A 19,480-nucleotide genomic window follows, 5' to 3' on the forward strand; every position below is an offset into this window, starting at 1 on the left:
ATTTAACCTGGGAGAGTTGACATTTTTAGCTGTCATTCAGGAGGCCTCTTCCTGGGATTCTTTGACATTTTGGATTACTGTTATTTTTATGCGGGGAATATTGAGGCTCTTCTACATGTACAGTTTTTTTTTTCCCCCTCACTGGGTATTTTGTTTTTTGGGGAGGAGAAAAACGCTGGTACCAAATTTCTCTGCCGCACAGCTTGCCAGGATTGGTAGCTTTTCTTGTTGAAGCAAAGGAAGTCTAGCAGCTTCTCAAATTATTCCTTTGCTAAAGTGGCTGGCAACTGATTTTTAAATTGCTTGTGTCCGACCATGTGTTGCAGTTATCTCATGTGGTGACCTGCCTTCTCCTCCAAATGGGAAAAAGATTGGTACTCAGACAACATTTGGCGCAACAGCTATCTTCACATGTGATGCTGGCTTCATGCTGGTAGGGTCAGCTGTCAGAGAGTGCCTGTCTTCGGGGCTTTGGAGCGGAACAGAAACTAGGTGCTTAGGTGAGTAATTCCACAAAATAATCACACTGTTTTCTATAGCATATTACACATATCTAGAGCAAAATTCTCTGGTAATTCTGTAATTTTCTGAATATTCTTCAAATCTCAATATGGTTAAAGAACACTGGATCAAACAAACCTGCAACTTAAAGGTATAGTGGAGGGTTTTTGCAAATTTTTGAAAAGACCTGCCCTCTCCACTTAAAAAAAAAATGCACATGCTCAACCCTATACCCGCTGCTTAGAGGGAACACCTATTAAACGTGTGCGAGAACATGCACGATCCCATTTCTCCTTGTGCACGCTCTGTTTAAAAGTTGCTGTTTGTATCTCTCATACAAGCTTACTTTTTAAAAGAAGATTCGCAATTTTTCCACTATTTCAGACTCACCACCAGTAAGTGAAAATGTGGACGAGCCCTCCCTAAACATATCACCAGAATGATTGACAATTAGGATGACCACTTATTTTGATGATCCACTAGGAAAAAGAACATCCCACACTTTACCTTTAAACTTGCAATTAGTTTTAACATTATGGTTTTTTTTTTGTTTTTTTTTTTTTTACAATTTCTCACTTTAATGTTCTGTACTGGACTTTCGTGTTAATATTAATCCAAAATAGCACATATATCAATATGAAGTAAACTAATCCATGGAGAAACATTGTCTACTTTGATTAAAGCAGCATGTATTTTTTGAGATCTCTTCAACCTTCACCATTCAGACACACTTTTTCGGAACATTCTCAGTGGAACAATAAAACTGGGTTTTATTGTATCCTGAGTGTCTGCATCAGCACAGCCTCGAAACTGAAGAAGATTTGGACTGCCATTGTAAGACACGAAGAGGCTTTGATCTGTTATCCCTGGGTTAGTGTTTAGAGATTGTTGTCCTTCTGAAAGCTGAACTTATCTCCCAGTCTAAGATCCTTTGCAGTCTTTCATTACTTTCCTACCAGGAATGCCCTGTATTAAGCTGTATCCCTCTTTCCATCATACTGATCAATTTCAATGTTCCTGCAGAAAAAAAAAGTATCTTTACAGTGGATTTTTTTTCTTTTCTTTTAGTTTTAGAGTTACAGAAAACATCTAACATCTGACCCTATCAAAACATCTTTCCCTGCACAATATTAGGAAAACATGCAGCATAAAAAAGTACATAAATACATATTCAAATATCCAGTGTTAGTCTCAGTCCGTGTTGACTTTATTCAGCTTATCAAAGAAAATAAACTCTATCTTAGTTACCCTTTTTTAATAGAAAAAATTGCTTCTAGTTGCATCTTTGCAAAGAATAATTTCTTAATAAAACCTTCTTATAAAAAAACATCCTAACATCTTACAGTAAATCCCTCCTAACAGTTTATATCCTAAATGCAGTTCCTTGTGTTGAGTAATCAAGTGAATTCCTTCTATTCCTTTTTTGGGAGATGTAATGTAAAAAAAAAATCAAAAAGTAATACAAGGCTCTGTGGCAAGATACATCCTTATAGGGGAAGCAGCGAAGATGCTATTTTTTTTTCACGTCGATCTAATGAGGACAGGTATCAAAGGAAGAGTGCTGCCCTTACACCTCATTTCAGGCCTCACAGCTGCTCCCCTCTGACCTTGTCCACCTCGTGAACAACACCATCCCCACTGAGCTTCAGCTGGGCTCTGAGGTAATTTAGAAGTTCATTTTTTATATATGAATCCCTCAGAAGCCGCATCTTTCTTCTGCCAGCTTGCAAGCCAGGGGTAACACATGTTATGAAAGGGAGCTGTCACTTCATCGTGAAGCCTCAGCAGGAGTAAAACTTGCAGGTGTCACAAGCAGGGGGTTGCGGTTCCTAAAAGACAAACACCGTACTGTAAATCTTAATTCGATGATAAAAAGGCATAATTTTGTCAGCAACAAATGAACAAAATGCTACAGACCGTCATGTTTTACGTCTTTGGTCATGCTTCAAGCTTATGTTTTATTTCCTTTTTTTATTCTTACCAGGCTTCAGTTCTTGCAGCATTTGTTGTTATTTTACAACAGTTTACAATTTAGTTTTTTGATGTCTTGTTCTTTTTTCATACTCATTAGATGTTGCTTAATCTCCCTAATTCATCATCTGGCCAATATTCTCCACCAAATGCTACCTCAGTTATGTATTAGCCTCTATCTCTGCTTTAGACCCTTCCAGCCTGGTTTAAACCTTCTAGTTTTTACTAGAACTGCTTGAAGGTTTTGTTAATTCATTTGAATCTTCAGTGCTCTTAGATACCTAATATGAGGTCAGCTTCCACATCTCATAACATTAATGGTAAATTAAATCAATTATCTTGGTGCTCTAAACATAGGATAAGATACTTTAATTATCAGTATATTACATCAATGTTTTTCTTCAGAAATTTGCAAGTAAAGTTCTAAAATTAAAAAGCACTAAGCTAAAACAGATCTCTTAAGTTTAAACCCACACACAGTAAGTCCTGTCCAGAATTTCAAAAAGCAGTGAATTTTACAGTAAGTTTGGTAGATAAAACATCATTTTAGTATTCCTTTCTTGTTTCAGAGAGTTAGAGCTGAAGTAAAAATATTTCTATAAGCCATTGCCCATCTTAGGGATACTTTGCATCAATTTTGTGATAAGCAATGGCTTCTTCATAGTCCTTTTAAGAGTAAATGTGAAAGTTTTGTTTTTATGTTTTTTTGATTGTTTTTTTTCTTATTTGTCATTTTTGTTTTTCTCAGATATTGTTCCTTTTTTAATTTTCTGAAATAGGTTTTTCATTTATTTTAAATCTCTGAAATTTCAATTAATTGAATATTAAAAACTTATAACAAATGTTCTAAAAACCATTAGTATATTTATAAAGTAATGGGAATATATTGGCATTTTCTTTTTGTAGTAAAGTAAATTATAATGACATATATGGGTGTGTGTATATATATATATATATATATAAGTTTAATGCATATGCATTAAACTTATGCATATGCAAGACAATGCATATAATCTTTGCAATTATGCTTCAATAAGAATATTTAATCCTGAAAAAAGCATATGAGTAATTAAGGAAGAAAACTCTGTCTACCCCTTTAATTATGTGACAAGTTTACTGTCGTACTATTAACCTCGGTAGAAATCAATGCAAATCTTATTATTTTTGGTCATCACAGCTATCAAAACTCAAAATTATAAAAACGTGTCATGAATGCTTATCATATGTTAATACGCTGCTATTTATTGCCAGCCGGAACGAGCCCCTTGAAGTAAACAAGTAGACTTTCGAAAGCGTTGTGGCTTCAGGCTTGTAATTGATTGTCTTTTCTCAGAGCTCCGGTGTTTGCAGCATATTCAGAAAGCAAGACTATTTGTGTCCCCCCTGAGCAGTGCCCTTTAACTTGAGTAATCAACACCTCAAACACTATGTCAGATGACAAAGTTAATATGATGCAACCTTTTTCTCTTCTCGTTATGTTCTACCTCCCTGGCCATGTTTAAATCGTTAGCTTTTGCTGACTCTGGGGTTCAGGTGAAGGTTTTATCTACTGTAAAGAACAAAATCAATAGTCAATCCAAAAAAATCTCTGCGAGCTGAAAAATACACATTCCCTTCTGACTTTGTGAAATGGCTTTTAAAAGGTCTTGTGGTAACGCTGCACATCAGTCAGGCCTGTGTGAAAGAATCTGTTCATGGAGTAAAGAGGAGCTCTGAAATCATGTCTACTAAGTTACTATAGATTCTAAAGTTTCAGATGAATAGACAGAACATCTGAAAACTTGAATAGATAGAGCTAAAATGCAACTTATTTGATAAAGTTTGTGACAAATTGTGAGGAAGTATTTACCTTTTGTTTTTCTTTTCCAGCTGGTCACTGTGGAATCCCTGAGGGAATTGTGAACGGCCAGGTCATTGGGGAGAACTTTGGGTACCGGGACACAGTTGTATATCAGTGTCTGCCTGGCTACCGCCTCATAGGCTCATCTGTTCGAATCTGTCTCCAAGACAACCAGTGGTCCGGACAGCTGCCAATCTGCATACGTAAGAAAAACCTGAATTTATCTTCTTTTCCTACACTGAAAAAAACATCTACTGTAGATATAAGTAAAAATTTCTTAGATCAAGTGTATTTACCCTTAATTTGAGAAGGTAAATGAGAGGATTTGCCAATGGAATGAGTATTTTTACTCTTAAAATAAGATATTTAGATCAAAAGCACTTAAAATAAGACAATGCAATTGTGTTTTCTTATTTTAAATGTAAATTGTCCTGTTCCATTGGCAAAAAGTCTCTTTTAACTTCTCAATTATATCTCCAAGTTATTTCTACTTATATACTGAGCAATTGAAATGCTTAAACATCAACACCAACGCAAAGTAGATGGTAGGGATTAAAAAAATTGTTGGGGTAATAGCTGTTGTTTAGCGGTCTAAAAAAAGATGTTTGTATTTTGTTTTGGTGCTCCTAAATGCACAGTAGATGTAGACCGAATCTGCTTTGTATTGTCCAAACAAGCAGCTTTTAACCTGAAGAGTCCAGGTATTTGTTGAAAGTTTGATTGCCCTCTGGGCCCCCCTGAGGTGAAGAGCCCAAACCACTTGAAAATCACTTCAGCAGCATACGAATGAAAAACACCTCATGTTGGGAAGATTAAAATCTACTGTGTGGCAAACAGCTTCCAAGTTTCTTTAAATAAAATTGACTGAATAACAAGTTAAAGCAAATTTTTAGGCATGCAACAAGTACAGCCCGTCTTCAAATAGTCGTAAAAGCTGGTGTAACTTGATAAAATCCAATCGCCCTTGCAATGAAGCTCAGCACAGTTTGTTAACCTAGTCAATAACAGAAGAGGATAGAAGCTCAGTTTCAAATTGAACTGCCTCAAAAATAGAATGAAGACAGTGAGGCTTATCGACGAAGACATGTTTTCAAAGCGGGGGTGAGGGAGAGTCGGTCAATGAGGGATAACTAAATCAAAGTTTATTCTTGGATGTAACACAGCTGAGCAGATCATTAAAACAAACGTCTTTGTCTTGGACAAATCCAGAAAATGAAGCAACTATATACGACTCCTGGATGCTTTGATGTACATGTGAGGAATTATTTATTAACTTTTAACCTTTTCCTGAGTGCAAACTTAAGAAAAAGTCATGCTTAAAATGTGAACTCATGTTACAATAGTTCCAACTTTTTGCTTTCAGTTGTGTTCAGACTTCTATTAATGTTAGTATCTTAAATTGAGACATATAAAAATAATGTAACAGACTAAAAGAGACCACTAAAGTGCTAAATAAAGCTGTTTGTGCTCTGCTTCTTTATCAATTTAGGGGCCCCAAAGCGAAAGACATTGAAAATCACCATTTAGATGAATAAACCTGTTATTTCATGCTGACCAGTGGGACATCAAAAGAAAACTCATGACTAAAAAACATGTCTTCTTAGCTTAAAAACCTATGCTCACCTTCTTTGACTATATCCGTGCTGCTTGTTCCATGTGTTACATATGTCATCTTTCAACTATGGCATGTTCCGAAGGCCATGTTTTTTTTGTCATATCTTTCGAGTTAAAATAGTATTTCATTGGAGAGGAACTTAAGAAAAACAAAAAATGTTCTTCTACTGTATTTACTTTCACGTCTCTCAACACCTTTGGAGGCTTAGCAGATATTTTTTTAATTAAGAGCACTGATTCTGTCCTCTTCAGTGTTGCCATGAAGCACAGATCCCTTAAAAAAAAAAAACACATTTCTGAAAAAGAAATTCGTACAACAAATCTTATCACAACAGAGTCATGCACATTACGATGTTTCAAATGATACAACATCTTTATGCTAGTGTTTTAGAGCAATTTTGCTTGAAAGGCTCCAATGTGTGAAAAAAAATGTATATATATATATATATATATATATATGATACTTATTTCTTATTTCTTATTCTTAAGTAATTTTGTTTAATCATATTTGTGGAAATGCAATATTTTCCATCCAAATTGGGTGTAAATTTGCAGATGGAACAGCATCTTCAGTATTATTTATACAAGTTTTGCAAAGTAAAGTATTCATGATGAATACTCTTGATAACTAGCACAGCTGTTGCGTGCTCTGCTTTTCAGAAAATGAAAAAAAAAAGACACCTGCAGGTTTGCAGCCAGTGCTACTCAGGATCTGCAGCCTCACACCAGAAGCCTTAAAGAGCCAGAGGGACAAATTTGTCTTATTGGTCTGGGCTGAGATTATTATTGGGGCTTGAGGACACAACTGAAGGCTCTGATGTGTCCAGGCTGCTGTGGAAAATCCTCTAAAATTGGGCACTTGCTTTGAGTGTCATGAATTTTTTTAAGCCACACAGATAGCATAGTAGAGGTGGCATTGATGAGGCCAATTATAGGGCCTAGGTTCCCCAAAGCGACAGCGCCAATTGTTGACTAAATTAGGAAGACAGGGATGGAGTCCATAAAAGGATTTGCGGGGGCTCCTGTATTTTAAATATGACCTGCAAACAAACAAAACATTTAATAAGATGATTTTTGTATACTTTTGTGAGGGCACATTAACACTTTGGAGGGCAAATGCCTGTGACAGCATGTGCATTGATGGGATGGTCTGTGCATCTCTTGGCATGTTGGGGAGTCTCTCTGAGCTGTAGCTGTTTTTATTGAGGTTATTCATGCAGGATTTATTGAGGGAAATTATTTTACAGCCAAATTATACTGTAATTATGGAGATGAGAGGCTCTTGTTTAGAGACACAAACAGAGAATGATGATGAGACGATGAAATGTGTTTGAATATGTGCGTGTGTGTAGCCACAGGGCCTGCTGGCAGTGTCAGATGGCTGCATATCTGCAGCATGCAAAGTAACTTCTGATTCTCCCTGATCAAGTTGCTTTGCTTCTGCCTCTCTCTTGTGGCCTCTCAATTTCATTTCGCTTAACTATATGCTTTCCTTTCCTTTTTCTCTTGATGTGTCCACTCTTCCTCTCTCTTCTCCTTTGCTTTATTTTTTTAACCACCCAGCAATCATCTGTTTTACTTTGGGTGGGCTTTTCTCTTCTCAGATAGATTTCAAACTGGGCAGTTTGAGAGGGGGATGAAAGAGAGACTCTGCCAAAAACTGTAGGATGTCTGTTTACTCAATCACCAGACAGACACTGAGAAGTTTTACTGAACAAAGTAACAAGATGAATAATTATAAGGCACAATGACAGACGGAGGAAACTGACAGTAGATGTAAAATATAGCACAAATTGATGACTTCAAATTGAAAGTATTCACATTTAAAATGTATTAAATCTCATGGAGATTTGATAACTGCAGTTCTATAATCTATTCATGGTACCAGGATCAAGCTAGGTCCTCACTGAGCCATTTTAGTCACAGTTTCAGTTGTTTTAATTATGTTAAACTGCTTTGTAAAAGTATTTGCATCTCATTTCACATTTTGTCTTATACATCTTATAGTTTATTTCCTCATTAAGTGATTCATGATTTTCAAGCTAAATAATAAAATTAGAAATCCAGTGTAGTTCGTTCTGACACAGATTCATTTCATTAATCCCACTGAATTACAGCTGCTCTGTAAGGTTTGTCGGGAGATTTAAAGTAAAGTTCGGTTATCAATTAGTATTCAAAGCTTGGAACATTTCAGAGTATTAAAAATATGGAACAACTCCGAACCCAGATAGACACGGTTACTTACTGACATGATCTGAAAGGTATGAGGATTATGATAGAACTTCATTATGCAATTCACTAATTTAGCCTATAAAGAGGAAGGGAAAGATTATTTAATTGCTGTATAAAAACCAAAAGGACCACTTCCCTAGCAGATGGCTGTAGGCCATTATCAGTTTACCAGAGATTTTCTAATGGAAAAAAATGTTTAATAATGACAGCATCGAGATGTGTGGGTGCTTCCAGGAAGCGGGGTAAGGGAAGGTGTTGAGAGTTCATGGAAAAATAGATTAAAGATGTAAAATCAGTACAATCCTGGAAGAACGTGCCTTGAAAATTGAGCAGAGGTTTATATTGCTGTAGGACACGCCCAAATACAAACTGCATGCAAGGACCTGAATGAAATGGTTTAAAATTACATAAATTATTTTAGGAAAAAGATCTTCGATGGCAAACCCTAATATAAAAACCAACCCCAAAAGATTTCAAATGGCAATTGCAGTAAAAGTTGGTTGTACAAAGTATGCATAAGAAAACTACAGTAATATGCTTGCCACACTTTATTTCTATTTGTAAAAGAGAATAAAGGCTAAATAGAATTCCCTTTTCATTTCACTGGTTAGCACTGCTTTCTTTTAATCCTTCACACAAATCAAACTGATTATCACCTAAATGGAGCCCATGCAGCCATGCACCACGGGAGAGCAGCATTGACTTCTCAATCAAAACTTACTGAAGATCTCAGGCAGGTGACATGATAGAAACATGATAGAAAAAATACATTATCTCAAATTTAAACATCTCTAGGAATCTAACTACCGGTTTAAAAGCACAGCTGACAGCACCTCTTCGGTTTTTTTGGGTGGTAATATGTGGATGTTATGTTTAGTTTTGTTTTAGCTGGGGTGAACTTCGCTGTGATATATCTTAGGTTTCGTAGTAGAAAAAATGACTAATGTTATCAACATTCACTGTAAAAAGATAAGGGCTGTTGTTTAATCGAAGACACAGAGAGAAGTGCAAAATAAAACACGTAAAATAAAAGCTTGTTTTAAAGCACTGTCTACAGTGTTATGGGATTTTACAGTTATGTTTTAGAATGGACTTGTAAGTTTAATTTGTATTTTCAGAGCTTGCTAGTTGTGAGCAGCATTGACTTCTCAGTCAAAACTTACTGAAGGGTTGTTTTCTAATTAATTAGAGAGATTTGAGAACATGGACTTTAATAGGGGTTTGTTTAATGGAGCCTAGGCAGAAGTTCAACTGCAGAAACTGATTGTTCGCCTACATCCACCTACAACGCAGCCAATTAGCTTTAAACCACACCTCCACCAAAGTCAATCGGCATCCAAAGTTAATCTTAAAAGGCCTCCGACCTGCAACTCATCTGCTACCTAGTTGCGCTGTCTGACTTCATTCAGATGACCCCGTTTCAACCCACCTCCATCCCCTCCACCATCGTACCTTAAACTTAATTGGAGGTTTCATTACTCCCGGACTCTTGCTACGTTCCGCATCTCATTTCAACCTGTCCGGTAGAAGGCCGCCATGTTGAGCCTGGTTCTGCCAGACGTTTCTTTCCATCGGGGAGTTTTTCCTCTCCACTGTCGCTTCATGCTTGCTCATCATGGACAGGTTCTCTCATCCTGTGTTATCCACACAGGACCTCCATCGTCCAGGTCACTTAGTGACGCTCTAGTATCAGCTCACGCAATCAACTAGATGTCCCCATAAAGCTCAGCACACCGTCTCGCTAACCAGCAGTCTACAGACTGACAAACTTCTTCTATCTCCACTCCATCACCAGTTTCAGGCCTGGGGGGAAATAGCCCTATTCTTTGCTCCTGTTCATGCATATCTATCAAAATTCAGCGCTATGTTTCCTGCAGAGGTCTGAGCGCAAAAGACCAAGTAAATTAATCAATACATTTTTTCTAATTGTCTATTCTCTTGTGTGAGTTTTTCAGATTGAGCTCAAGTTTTACATGTAAAATAATAAAGCCAGTATCAGAGAAAGTTGAAAGAGGCAGGAAGCCATGAAGAGAGAATGATAACATATAGATTCCCATCTAGTATAATGTCAATATCAGCTATTCTAAGACATTTTTGCCCCAAATAAAGATAGTTTGTGATAAATACAGCACTATTGGCATTTAGTTAGATGTTAACATTCATAAAAGGATTATATTAGGATGATAGCAGGTTTTCATCTAGGAATAACCAGCTTCTTAAGAGTATCTGATACAAAAGCCTTACCTGCTAGTTTTTTGGAAGTTTTCAGTTTGGTATAGGCCTACGCTCTAGTTAGTTTTGAGGTGATTGAGATAATACTATATCTATTTTACAATAATAGAAGACTGATTGAAGGGACAATAGTAAAATATGAAGAGGTAATAGAGATGAAAAAAGACTGATAGAAGAAAAATGGCGAAGGGAGAAACAGGAAGAGTGGTAAACAAGTACAGTAAAAAGGAGGAAAATAACAGATGAATTATGGAAAGAAAACTAGGAGGAAAGAGGAAGAATCAAGGGAAGAAGGACCGCACCATTGCATGCAATACTCTTTTACTGCTATTATTTTATTCATTACAGCCTACTTAAGAAGTACTAAAAAGAGTAAGGAGAGAAACATTCCTGCTGTTAAACTTGTTGGTTTTTAAATGTGAGTGAAATGGAAAAATTATTTAAATCCAGACTGGTTGAGTTTCTACATTTCATCTTTAAATCATTTTATTCCTTTTCATCTCCAAGCTGGAAATTACCCTGGATTTGATACCTGAAGGCTGGTCACCTTATTTTGCAATGTAATCCAGGTTTATCATTATTGAAAATTTTTACTAAAAAAGAAAAGACTAAAAGATAGACAAGCATTCATTGATTAAAATGATACACATACCCAAAACTAAAAGTGTCTAAACACTTTTCTGATCATTAACTTGTATGGAATTTCAACATCTGAACTTCTTCCCTTAGCCATCAGCTGCGGCCATCCAGGAAGTCCCATCTACGGACGCACAGTAGGAAACGGCTTCAACCTTAACGACGTGGTCAGCTTTGTTTGCAATCGGGGTTACGAAATGGAGGGGCCTGCACGTGCCCAGTGCCAGGTCAACCGCCAGTGGAGCCACCCGCCCCCAACGTGCAAAGGTGGGGAGAAAAGTTAAGTGTATTGACCCCTACCTTTCTTTTTTTTTTCTTTGGTTTAACCTCTGCCCATGAAAAAAGAATCTACTACAATTACTGCCTTCTCTTGTTTTTGAGGATATGTTTTCAATTCTCTTTCCCCCAGACTTCCCTTCTGTTTTTTATTTTTTTTTTATTTTAACTTAGTTCTACCATCAGTTATGTTTATAAAAACACAAACATATTTTAACTTGGGAAAAAAAAAACTCTTAATTTGTGTAATGTAGTTACTGTACACTCCTGGCAGCAAAGCAGCCTCTCAGCCAGGGGCGGACCAAGAGGGTTAGCATTAAAAGTTTCTGTCCCTGCGCAAGGATGTGAGATGTACACCCTAATGCCAATTTCAGATCAGGAAAATTCTGGATCAACCTAAAACTGAGATCTGTGTCAGTGATCAACCGATTTAAATAAACTTTACTTTATCTACCACTAATTGAGTAATCAGATATTTAGTGAGAATTATGCCATGGGCTTGGCTACAAAAAGGGTTGTGGTTTGTGTTTTGGTTCAGAGGAGTCAAAGACAAACGAGTGCATATGCATATATATGAGTTTGCACCTCATGTACAATTCTGATCTTGTGTGTGTTAAAGAAAATCCACAGTACATTTTAAGCAATCAAACTAATTGTTTCTTGTTGTTTTTTTTTATATTACTTATATTGTATGTTTTGAAATCATTTAGTTATTGAAAATTAATGCTGCAAATCATTTATTAAGAACCTTAAAGTTCCTAATATGTTAATGTCAAGGAAGTTCTTACTGGTGACAAAGTATTAGGTTATTGAAATTCCTCAATAATTGATGCATATGAAGCTACCTAAGCTTAGCAGTCCTTGTTTTTCAACACTAGCCCTCTTAATTCCTACTACTTTTGTTGCTTATATGATATGTTTACTCCTGTATTGTTTGAAAATTGTTTTCCAAGTAATAAACACCATAAACAAAGGATAAAGCAAATAGAAATGACTCTAAATGGTTAATGCCTAATAACACATGTATTCCTCCTGTCTGTTTTTCTGTTCTTTTGCATGTGTCTGTTTTTGTGTCTCATTGTGTATAGTGGTCAACTGCTCTGATCCTGGCATCCCCGCCAACTCTATCCGTCAGAGTAAAATAGAGCATGGGAACTTTACTTTTGGCACAGTGGTGTTCTATGACTGCAACCCTGGTTATTACCTGTTTGGATCACCGGTGCTGACCTGCCAACCCACTGGACAGTGGGACAAACCTCTTCCTGAATGCATTGGTCTGTAGATCAATTTACTTGTATTACGTCTATCATACAACATTAAGGAAAATAGAGGCTGATCTTTCTGTCTTGATCTGTCTTGACGTGCAGTTGTAGACTGTGGCCATCCAGGTTCTCCACCCAACGGCATGCTGAATGGAGAAAAGTTCACATTTGGTTCAACAGTGAGATACTCCTGTCTGGGTGGGCGGCAGCTAAAAGGAGAGTCTTCTCGGATGTGTCAGCTCAACGGGATGTGGAGTGCCCCCATGCCCTTCTGCTCAGGTAAGCATTTTAAACCTCCAGACTTATAGACTTTGAGGGCCGATTCATACCAGGGGTTTGGATAGATGGCAGTCATGGATGAAAGGTGTCTAAAAACACTACACCTGCCAGAGGGTAAAGGGGGATACCTTTAAATCCAACAGGTACAATTTCTTTGAGCCTTTAAACTTAGTTGGATGGATAAAGAGGGCATAGATGACCATACAGAGGAACAGAAGATAAATGACTGTAGCAGCATCTGTCAGGTAGAAGTATCAGTAAAATGTAACCTTGGCTTGTGCTCCCTCATATATGGACTTTAATTACATGTTTTCTTTCAGTCTAAAACACCTAGTGAACTTAGTTTATTTAATTCTACAAAATGTAAGGCCGTTTAATTAACTTCTGAGGGAAATTGTGAACTCATTCACATAGCCAGGTAAACTGAGGCAGCATCAAAGCCCTCTGACATGCTTTACAAATTCATATAATTCCCTATGAATTTCTGGCAACTGAAACTTATGTTAGTTTTATGTTTGTATCTGCAGACTCTTCCTTACCTTTCATAATGTAAACAAACACTTTAAGTTATATTGTTACCATCAGTTGACTGAAGATATAGAATGATTATGGCACTTACTGACTGAAAAGCTCACATCTGCTGCTTAACAAGCATGGTGAGAATACCTTCCAGACGACTTGACAAAGAATACACTGTTATTTACAGCAATTTCCCAAGGGGAACATTGAGGTGAGAAAGGCTAATAGATTAGAAAGAAATGATTCATGCTTTCTACCTGGCTGGTCTGCACCAGAGTCCTGTGGAGATAACAGTTCAATCTGGGATAACAATGCAAGCTTGGTGATTATGCTCCATAAGAACTGATGAACAATTGTGTATATTTTCTATAAATATTCTTCATGCCGTCCAGAACTGCTGGGTACAGATGTGAAAATCAAACCAAGTTGGTAATTATTTGGTTAGCTCTACAATATGAATTAACCACATGCTAAGATTTGATTTGATTTGGAGTGTTAGGTTTTTTTGGGGGGCTGATATCAAAGATTGCACAGTAATATTTCTAGACTGATTTAACGAAAAACATAGTTGTCTGTCTGTCTGTCTGTCTGTTCTATTTATCCAATCTATCTAGTTATTGTTTAACAGATTTTTTTTTTTTTTTAGGTTTATTGTTCACTGTTTTTTGAATGAATCAATATTTTGGTTTCATAAACTAACATTTCGCTTTATTTATAACATTATAACCTACAAACTGGCACAACGAATTCCTTTTGCCAACATTTTTTTATGCAGAATCAAATGGGTATAAATAGGGTTAACTAAACATATGTAAACTTTATCCTTTGAGGGAATACAGCTCAAAGCTCTGATTTGCTTTCTAACTTACTGTAAATTGATGACATAGTTTATGACTTGTATTGTCCCCTTAATATCACCTGTAACACAATTGTAGCTGGGCGGCACCATCACCAAATCACATGACAGCGCATTTGTTGCACAATCACGCTAGCTTTTGTTGAATAATAAATATTATTGATTTATGTGGACATGCAAAGTAGCAAGACATTTTTTTCTTATTGTTATGATCATAATCGAAACCAGAAATTCAGGTCAGATTACATGAAACTAAATGTAAAGCATTCATTGCTGAACTTTAAAGGTGCTGCTAGGAGGATTTCATTACCTTTAAACAGAGCCAGGTTATTCGTTCCTCCATCTCTAGTCTATACGCTTAATTAAACTCATCAGCCATCGAGTGTGGCTTGACCTTTAAAGGACAGCAAAAGAATGCATTTCAGGGAAAAAAGTTGAATCCCTTCTTTAATACCCACTAACTCTAATCTTAGTTACTGCCATTTGAAATAAAAGTTAAAATAAAGAAGAGTGATCCTCAGAGTGCAGTAGTCCTTCAACCGTGCTACGTGTAATGTTTGTGGTATACTTTGGGAAGAAATATGCTGCACATGATCCACTTCTGGAAAGCTCATGAGCAATTTAAAGTTCTAAGTATATTAAAAGGTTCAAGTGCATCATTTGTGTGTGGGAACAGATTAAAGATACAAACTGTTTTTCAGTAGACAGGAAAGCCCTAAACACTCACATAAAGAGGAATGTTTGAAGTTTTTTTTTTTGACAGGCAACCTGTCGTACCTTAAATTTACATTCTGCAATGAAAGCAAATGGTTACTTCAAGACATAATTAGTTATTCAGAGCTAACAGAAATTATTCAGGTGCTGGCATTAATCTTATGCAAAAGTTACCCAATGCAAATCTCTTGCCATTAGCAAAATGGGCAGTGTGGGCCAGCAATGTTTGGGAAGAAATATGTTTGTCTCTACTCCTGCATTGGTGTGAAAATGTGTTTTTTGAGTATATTAGTGTGTATGCACCCTCAGGGGCATGCTGCGTACGGCCAACAGGGTTTTCGCTGATCTAGCTGTTGTACAAGGGCAGAGCCAGGAACCCCCACACACATATACCCACACTTACACAATCTGCCACCCAACTACCCATCAGTTTGCATAAACATACACACATACAACCTTAGAGCAGGCATATGGGCCTTGTCATAAACATAATGTCTGCAACCTGCAGCTATTTGTAAACAGGCATTTTACAATGACAGTAAGGATGCTACACATTTAGCCTCTTTTTACTTTCTGTACAAAGTAATAATGGAGGGATTGCAGATGTTTCTCAGTATTTTTTGCTCTTTAGGTGATATTGCTGGTTCTTGTGGCGACCCTGGCATTCCCTCCCACGGTTCAAGGGAGCAAACAGATTTCAGGATCCGTTCCAAGGTTTTCTTTACCTGCTCAGAGGGTTACGAGCTCATTGGTTCTTCAGAGAGAATGTGCTTCCCCAATGGGACCTGGTCCGGCACTCAGCCGTTTTGTAAACGTAAGATTACTTTGACTAACCCAACACAGCAACTTTACTTCTCTTCAGTCATCTTTGTGTCTGTTTTGATAATCATGCATTTTTATGTCATGTTTTTTTTTTACCAGCTGTGCAGTGTGGAAATCCTGGGACTCCAAGTAATGGCAGAGTATTTCGTCTTGATGGAACAACATTCTCTCACTCTGTCATCTACTCCTGCATGGATGGCTATGTGCTTACTGGTGCCACCACAAGGCTATGCCAGGCTAACGGGACATGGTCAGGGGCACAGCCAAACTGCACAAGTGAGTTATCTGCTTTGCTTCATAAATCAGCTCATAAATAATCAAACAGACTCTCCCCTCTGGCAGGGGGGTGCAGTTACAGTAATCAGGATCAGAAAAACAGCCTCTTCCCATCTGCTACTTGCCTTATAAACAAAGTTTAGGCCCCCAAAAGCAATTTTCCAATTGATGTACAAAAAAGAAAAGAAATCTCAGCACGTGTGTATGTATATCCCATTGTATTGCATTTATACTGTTCTTGCTGTTTAGATACTGCCGCTACTCCTCATTCACAGTGGGAATTTGTTTATTCTAGTTTATATATTCCCATATTTCTTTATGCTAACTATATGTTTGCTTGTCTATGTGTTGCACCTCATTGCCTACACAAATTCCTTACCGAGATTACTGTACGAGTTGTTCTCCAAAGCCTTTTGTAAAGCTCCGTTGTGTTTCATTTCAAATTATTCTGCAACACTATAAGGCCTGAGTGATGAAATAAAGCTCAAGTATTTATGCTCCTGCTACTCAGTTTATAGCAATTCATGAATAACCTTGATGGTTGTTTACTTTAGCTAATTTGCCTTAGGAACCCAGAGGGAAAACTCCAACAGAGTAAATAACCATAAAATTTTAAAAAAGTCTCTCCCTGTGTAAAATATGACCAAAGCCATGCTTGAGTAAGTATAAATCAGAGCAGCCTGTTTCTGGTTTGCTTGCTTGCACTGCGTTAAAAAATGTATGCAATAAATACACCCTAATGCATACTCATACAGGAATTCACAGTTTATGCAGCCTGTCTAAAAGAGACATCTTTCTGAGTGATGTCTGCATTTCCACTGAAATTTCTGACTTTAAACGCATTTATGTAAAGAAATAAGCCATAAAATATCCAGCAAGGCGGAATAAAAGGACAAAGACACAGAAGTGCTGAGAAACCAAAATCCAGAGTCAGGGCTTCATGGAAGTAAAATACAGTTTATAAGAATCTCTTTCTTTAGGGAAAATGGCTGGCTTTTACAGTAGATTACACCACATCTATTAAGAGGCATGACAGAATGTGGGGTGGGCTTAAAAGCAGTAAAACTGCCTATTAGACTATGAAGGACAGTGGCCTAAAAGTACTGGATGGGGAATTCTAATGTCCCTTAAAACTGTCCCAGGACATTCACAATTTTTAATATAATTTCCCTTTTAGATATTGTGGGGCCCTTAAATGGATTCTAAATATATTATTGCAATTTATTTTGCTAAAAGAAATAATAAACACTAATTAAGTAATCTAAAAGAAATTGGTTAAACCTGTTTTCTTGACTGTTTTAATGCATCTACACAGTGCAATGTAATTGTTTTCAACATTGAAAGGTATATTCATCAAAATAAACTTTTGTTTGTTTGTTTTTTTACGATTTCTATTTAGATTTTGTTGGGTTACTAAAATTTACAGGAAACACAAAGAAAATATTTTTTATATCGACACCATAATACATGATATATTACAACAATAAATGTTCACACATGCCCAAAGAAGTTTGGGTGGATGGGGGGAACGCCACTTTAGCCATTAAACTTTTAAAAAATAGGTTTACAATAACACCTAAAAAAGGAAATTTCCCCACAAAAATTTTCTTTATCTGCGTTAAAGTAAGAAACAGCTCATAAACATTTAAGGCAAATATAAGGAATTTACAAGTTTTAATTTTCAGCAGTGTTTAGAATTATAGCAAAGATGGTTATATTAATTTTTGGGAGATAGATAAAAAATAAAAATAAAAAATTATGAATAAAAAGAGCCACTCCACTAAATTTGGTTTATTTAAAAAGTTATGTTAAACCTTGAAGTTTCAAATTATATCTAACAATCAGTTATTAAAAAGTGAGACTTTGTCATACCCTTCAAACTCTCCTTTTCTTCTTCCTTCAACGGGACAGTTTTAAGCGAAAAAGATCTGTTGAATGGCAAAAATACATTCTACATATTTATTAGTAAAATTCTTTTTGGAAAAACACTACATATTTTCAGCATATTGAATAAGAGAGTGTTGGACATGCTTCCGGATGAATAATATTTCTTATATAGATTTTAAAATACGGATTAAAAAATTCCCAAGGTCTTTGGTTTTAAAAGCTCCAATGTGAGTAATTTCTTCTTCACACTTTGAAAGTTTGTTTTTCTGACTGTTAAGTTTGAATTTTGAACTTAATGGTCTAAATGATCCCAGCAAAACTATTTCAACGTAATGATATCATGGGATCATCATAATTTTTACCAATTACTTCATAAATAAAGTTCTTTTTTCAGTGATGCCTTACTCTCCCCGCTTCTGGATCTACCTTATTAATTACTTTACCAACGGTAGAGGGCCTTTTCTCAACCTCTATCACTTTGACTGTGCCTTGGTCTACCTCTTCCTGCCCATGTTTTATAAATCAATTGAAAGCCAAGTTTGTAGATAAAGAGAAAATTACCAAATTAGAATTCCAATTATCTTGTCCTGAAGCTTGATGAGAAGTAAACATCAGCTTGTCATTGTGTTAATTACGTCAATGCCACTTGTGCCCTTTCCAACAGTGATAAACTGCGGGGATCCTGGGGTGCCGGCTAACGGCCTTCGCTACGGTGAAGATTTCACTATCGGACAGAACATTTCCTTTCAGTGCCAGCCGGGATACAGAATGGAGGAGGATGGATCACCTGTACGGATGTGCACACAAAATGGGACGTGGAGTGGAAACATTCCCCTATGTACTGGTAAGTAACCCCTCAAAATCTGTAATGCAAAGAAACCATGATGATGTCATACTAAAAAAGGTTTTATTACAACTAGATAAGATATGGATTACAATATATTGTTGTTGCAGTGAAATGTTTATAAGTTGCTTAATCACATTTTTATAATTCATATTTAGCTGTGAGGTCTTAACTTCTTTTTCTTTTGTCCCAGCGGTGACGTGCCCGGCTCCCCCTGCAGTCAGCAATGGAGTATTGCAGGGCAGTGATTTTGAATGGGGCAGCAGTGTGAGTTACAGTTGCTCACCAGGGTATGAACTCTCATTCCCAGCCATCTTGACGTGTGTGGCCAATGGCACCTGGAATGGCATGCTCCCTCAGTGCCTACGTAAGCATCACCCTATATCCACGTATTTACTTTCTGCATTCCTAGCACCTCAACTATTTTATCTATATTTGCGTCTTTGCATTTGCAGCCAAGTTCTGTGGCGACCCCGGTACTCCAGTCGGTGGTTTCAGAGAGGGTCGGAGTTTCATTTATCAATCCGAAGTGTCCTTCAGCTGCTCTCCTCCTCTGATACTGGTTGGCACGGCAACCAGACTCTGCGAGAATGACGGCACCTGGAGTGGAACTCAACCTCGTTGCATTGGTAAGTTTCACAGTTAGTTTACTAAGGATCCAACATATTTCATGACACTTAAATATTGTCCCAACATTTTGTCAAAACCTTTTTTTTTTG

General features: G+C 36.9%; 1 protein-coding gene across 1 annotated transcript in view; it reads left to right on the plus strand.

The window, feature by feature from the left end:
• The window catches only part of csmd3b (CUB and Sushi multiple domains 3b), a 536,357-nt gene that overhangs the window by 492,571 nt on the left and 24,306 nt on the right, over positions 1-19,480 (plus strand). The window contains exons 54-63 of the mRNA XM_038288005.1: positions 327-500; positions 4,342-4,515; positions 11,120-11,293; positions 12,391-12,576; positions 12,670-12,843; positions 15,564-15,746; positions 15,854-16,030; positions 18,582-18,761; positions 18,955-19,128; positions 19,217-19,390. Coding sequence (XP_038143933.1) covers positions 327-500; positions 4,342-4,515; positions 11,120-11,293; positions 12,391-12,576; positions 12,670-12,843; positions 15,564-15,746; positions 15,854-16,030; positions 18,582-18,761; positions 18,955-19,128; positions 19,217-19,390 — 1,770 coding nt within the window. The remainder of the gene's footprint in view (positions 1-326; positions 501-4,341; positions 4,516-11,119; positions 11,294-12,390; positions 12,577-12,669; positions 12,844-15,563; positions 15,747-15,853; positions 16,031-18,581; positions 18,762-18,954; positions 19,129-19,216; positions 19,391-19,480) is intronic.

This window comes from Cyprinodon tularosa, unplaced genomic scaffold, assembly GCF_016077235.1.
Source record: "Cyprinodon tularosa strain WSP-4 unplaced genomic scaffold, ASM1607723v1 ctg247, whole genome shotgun sequence".
Classification (NCBI taxonomy): Eukaryota; Metazoa; Chordata; class Actinopteri; order Cyprinodontiformes; family Cyprinodontidae; genus Cyprinodon; species Cyprinodon tularosa.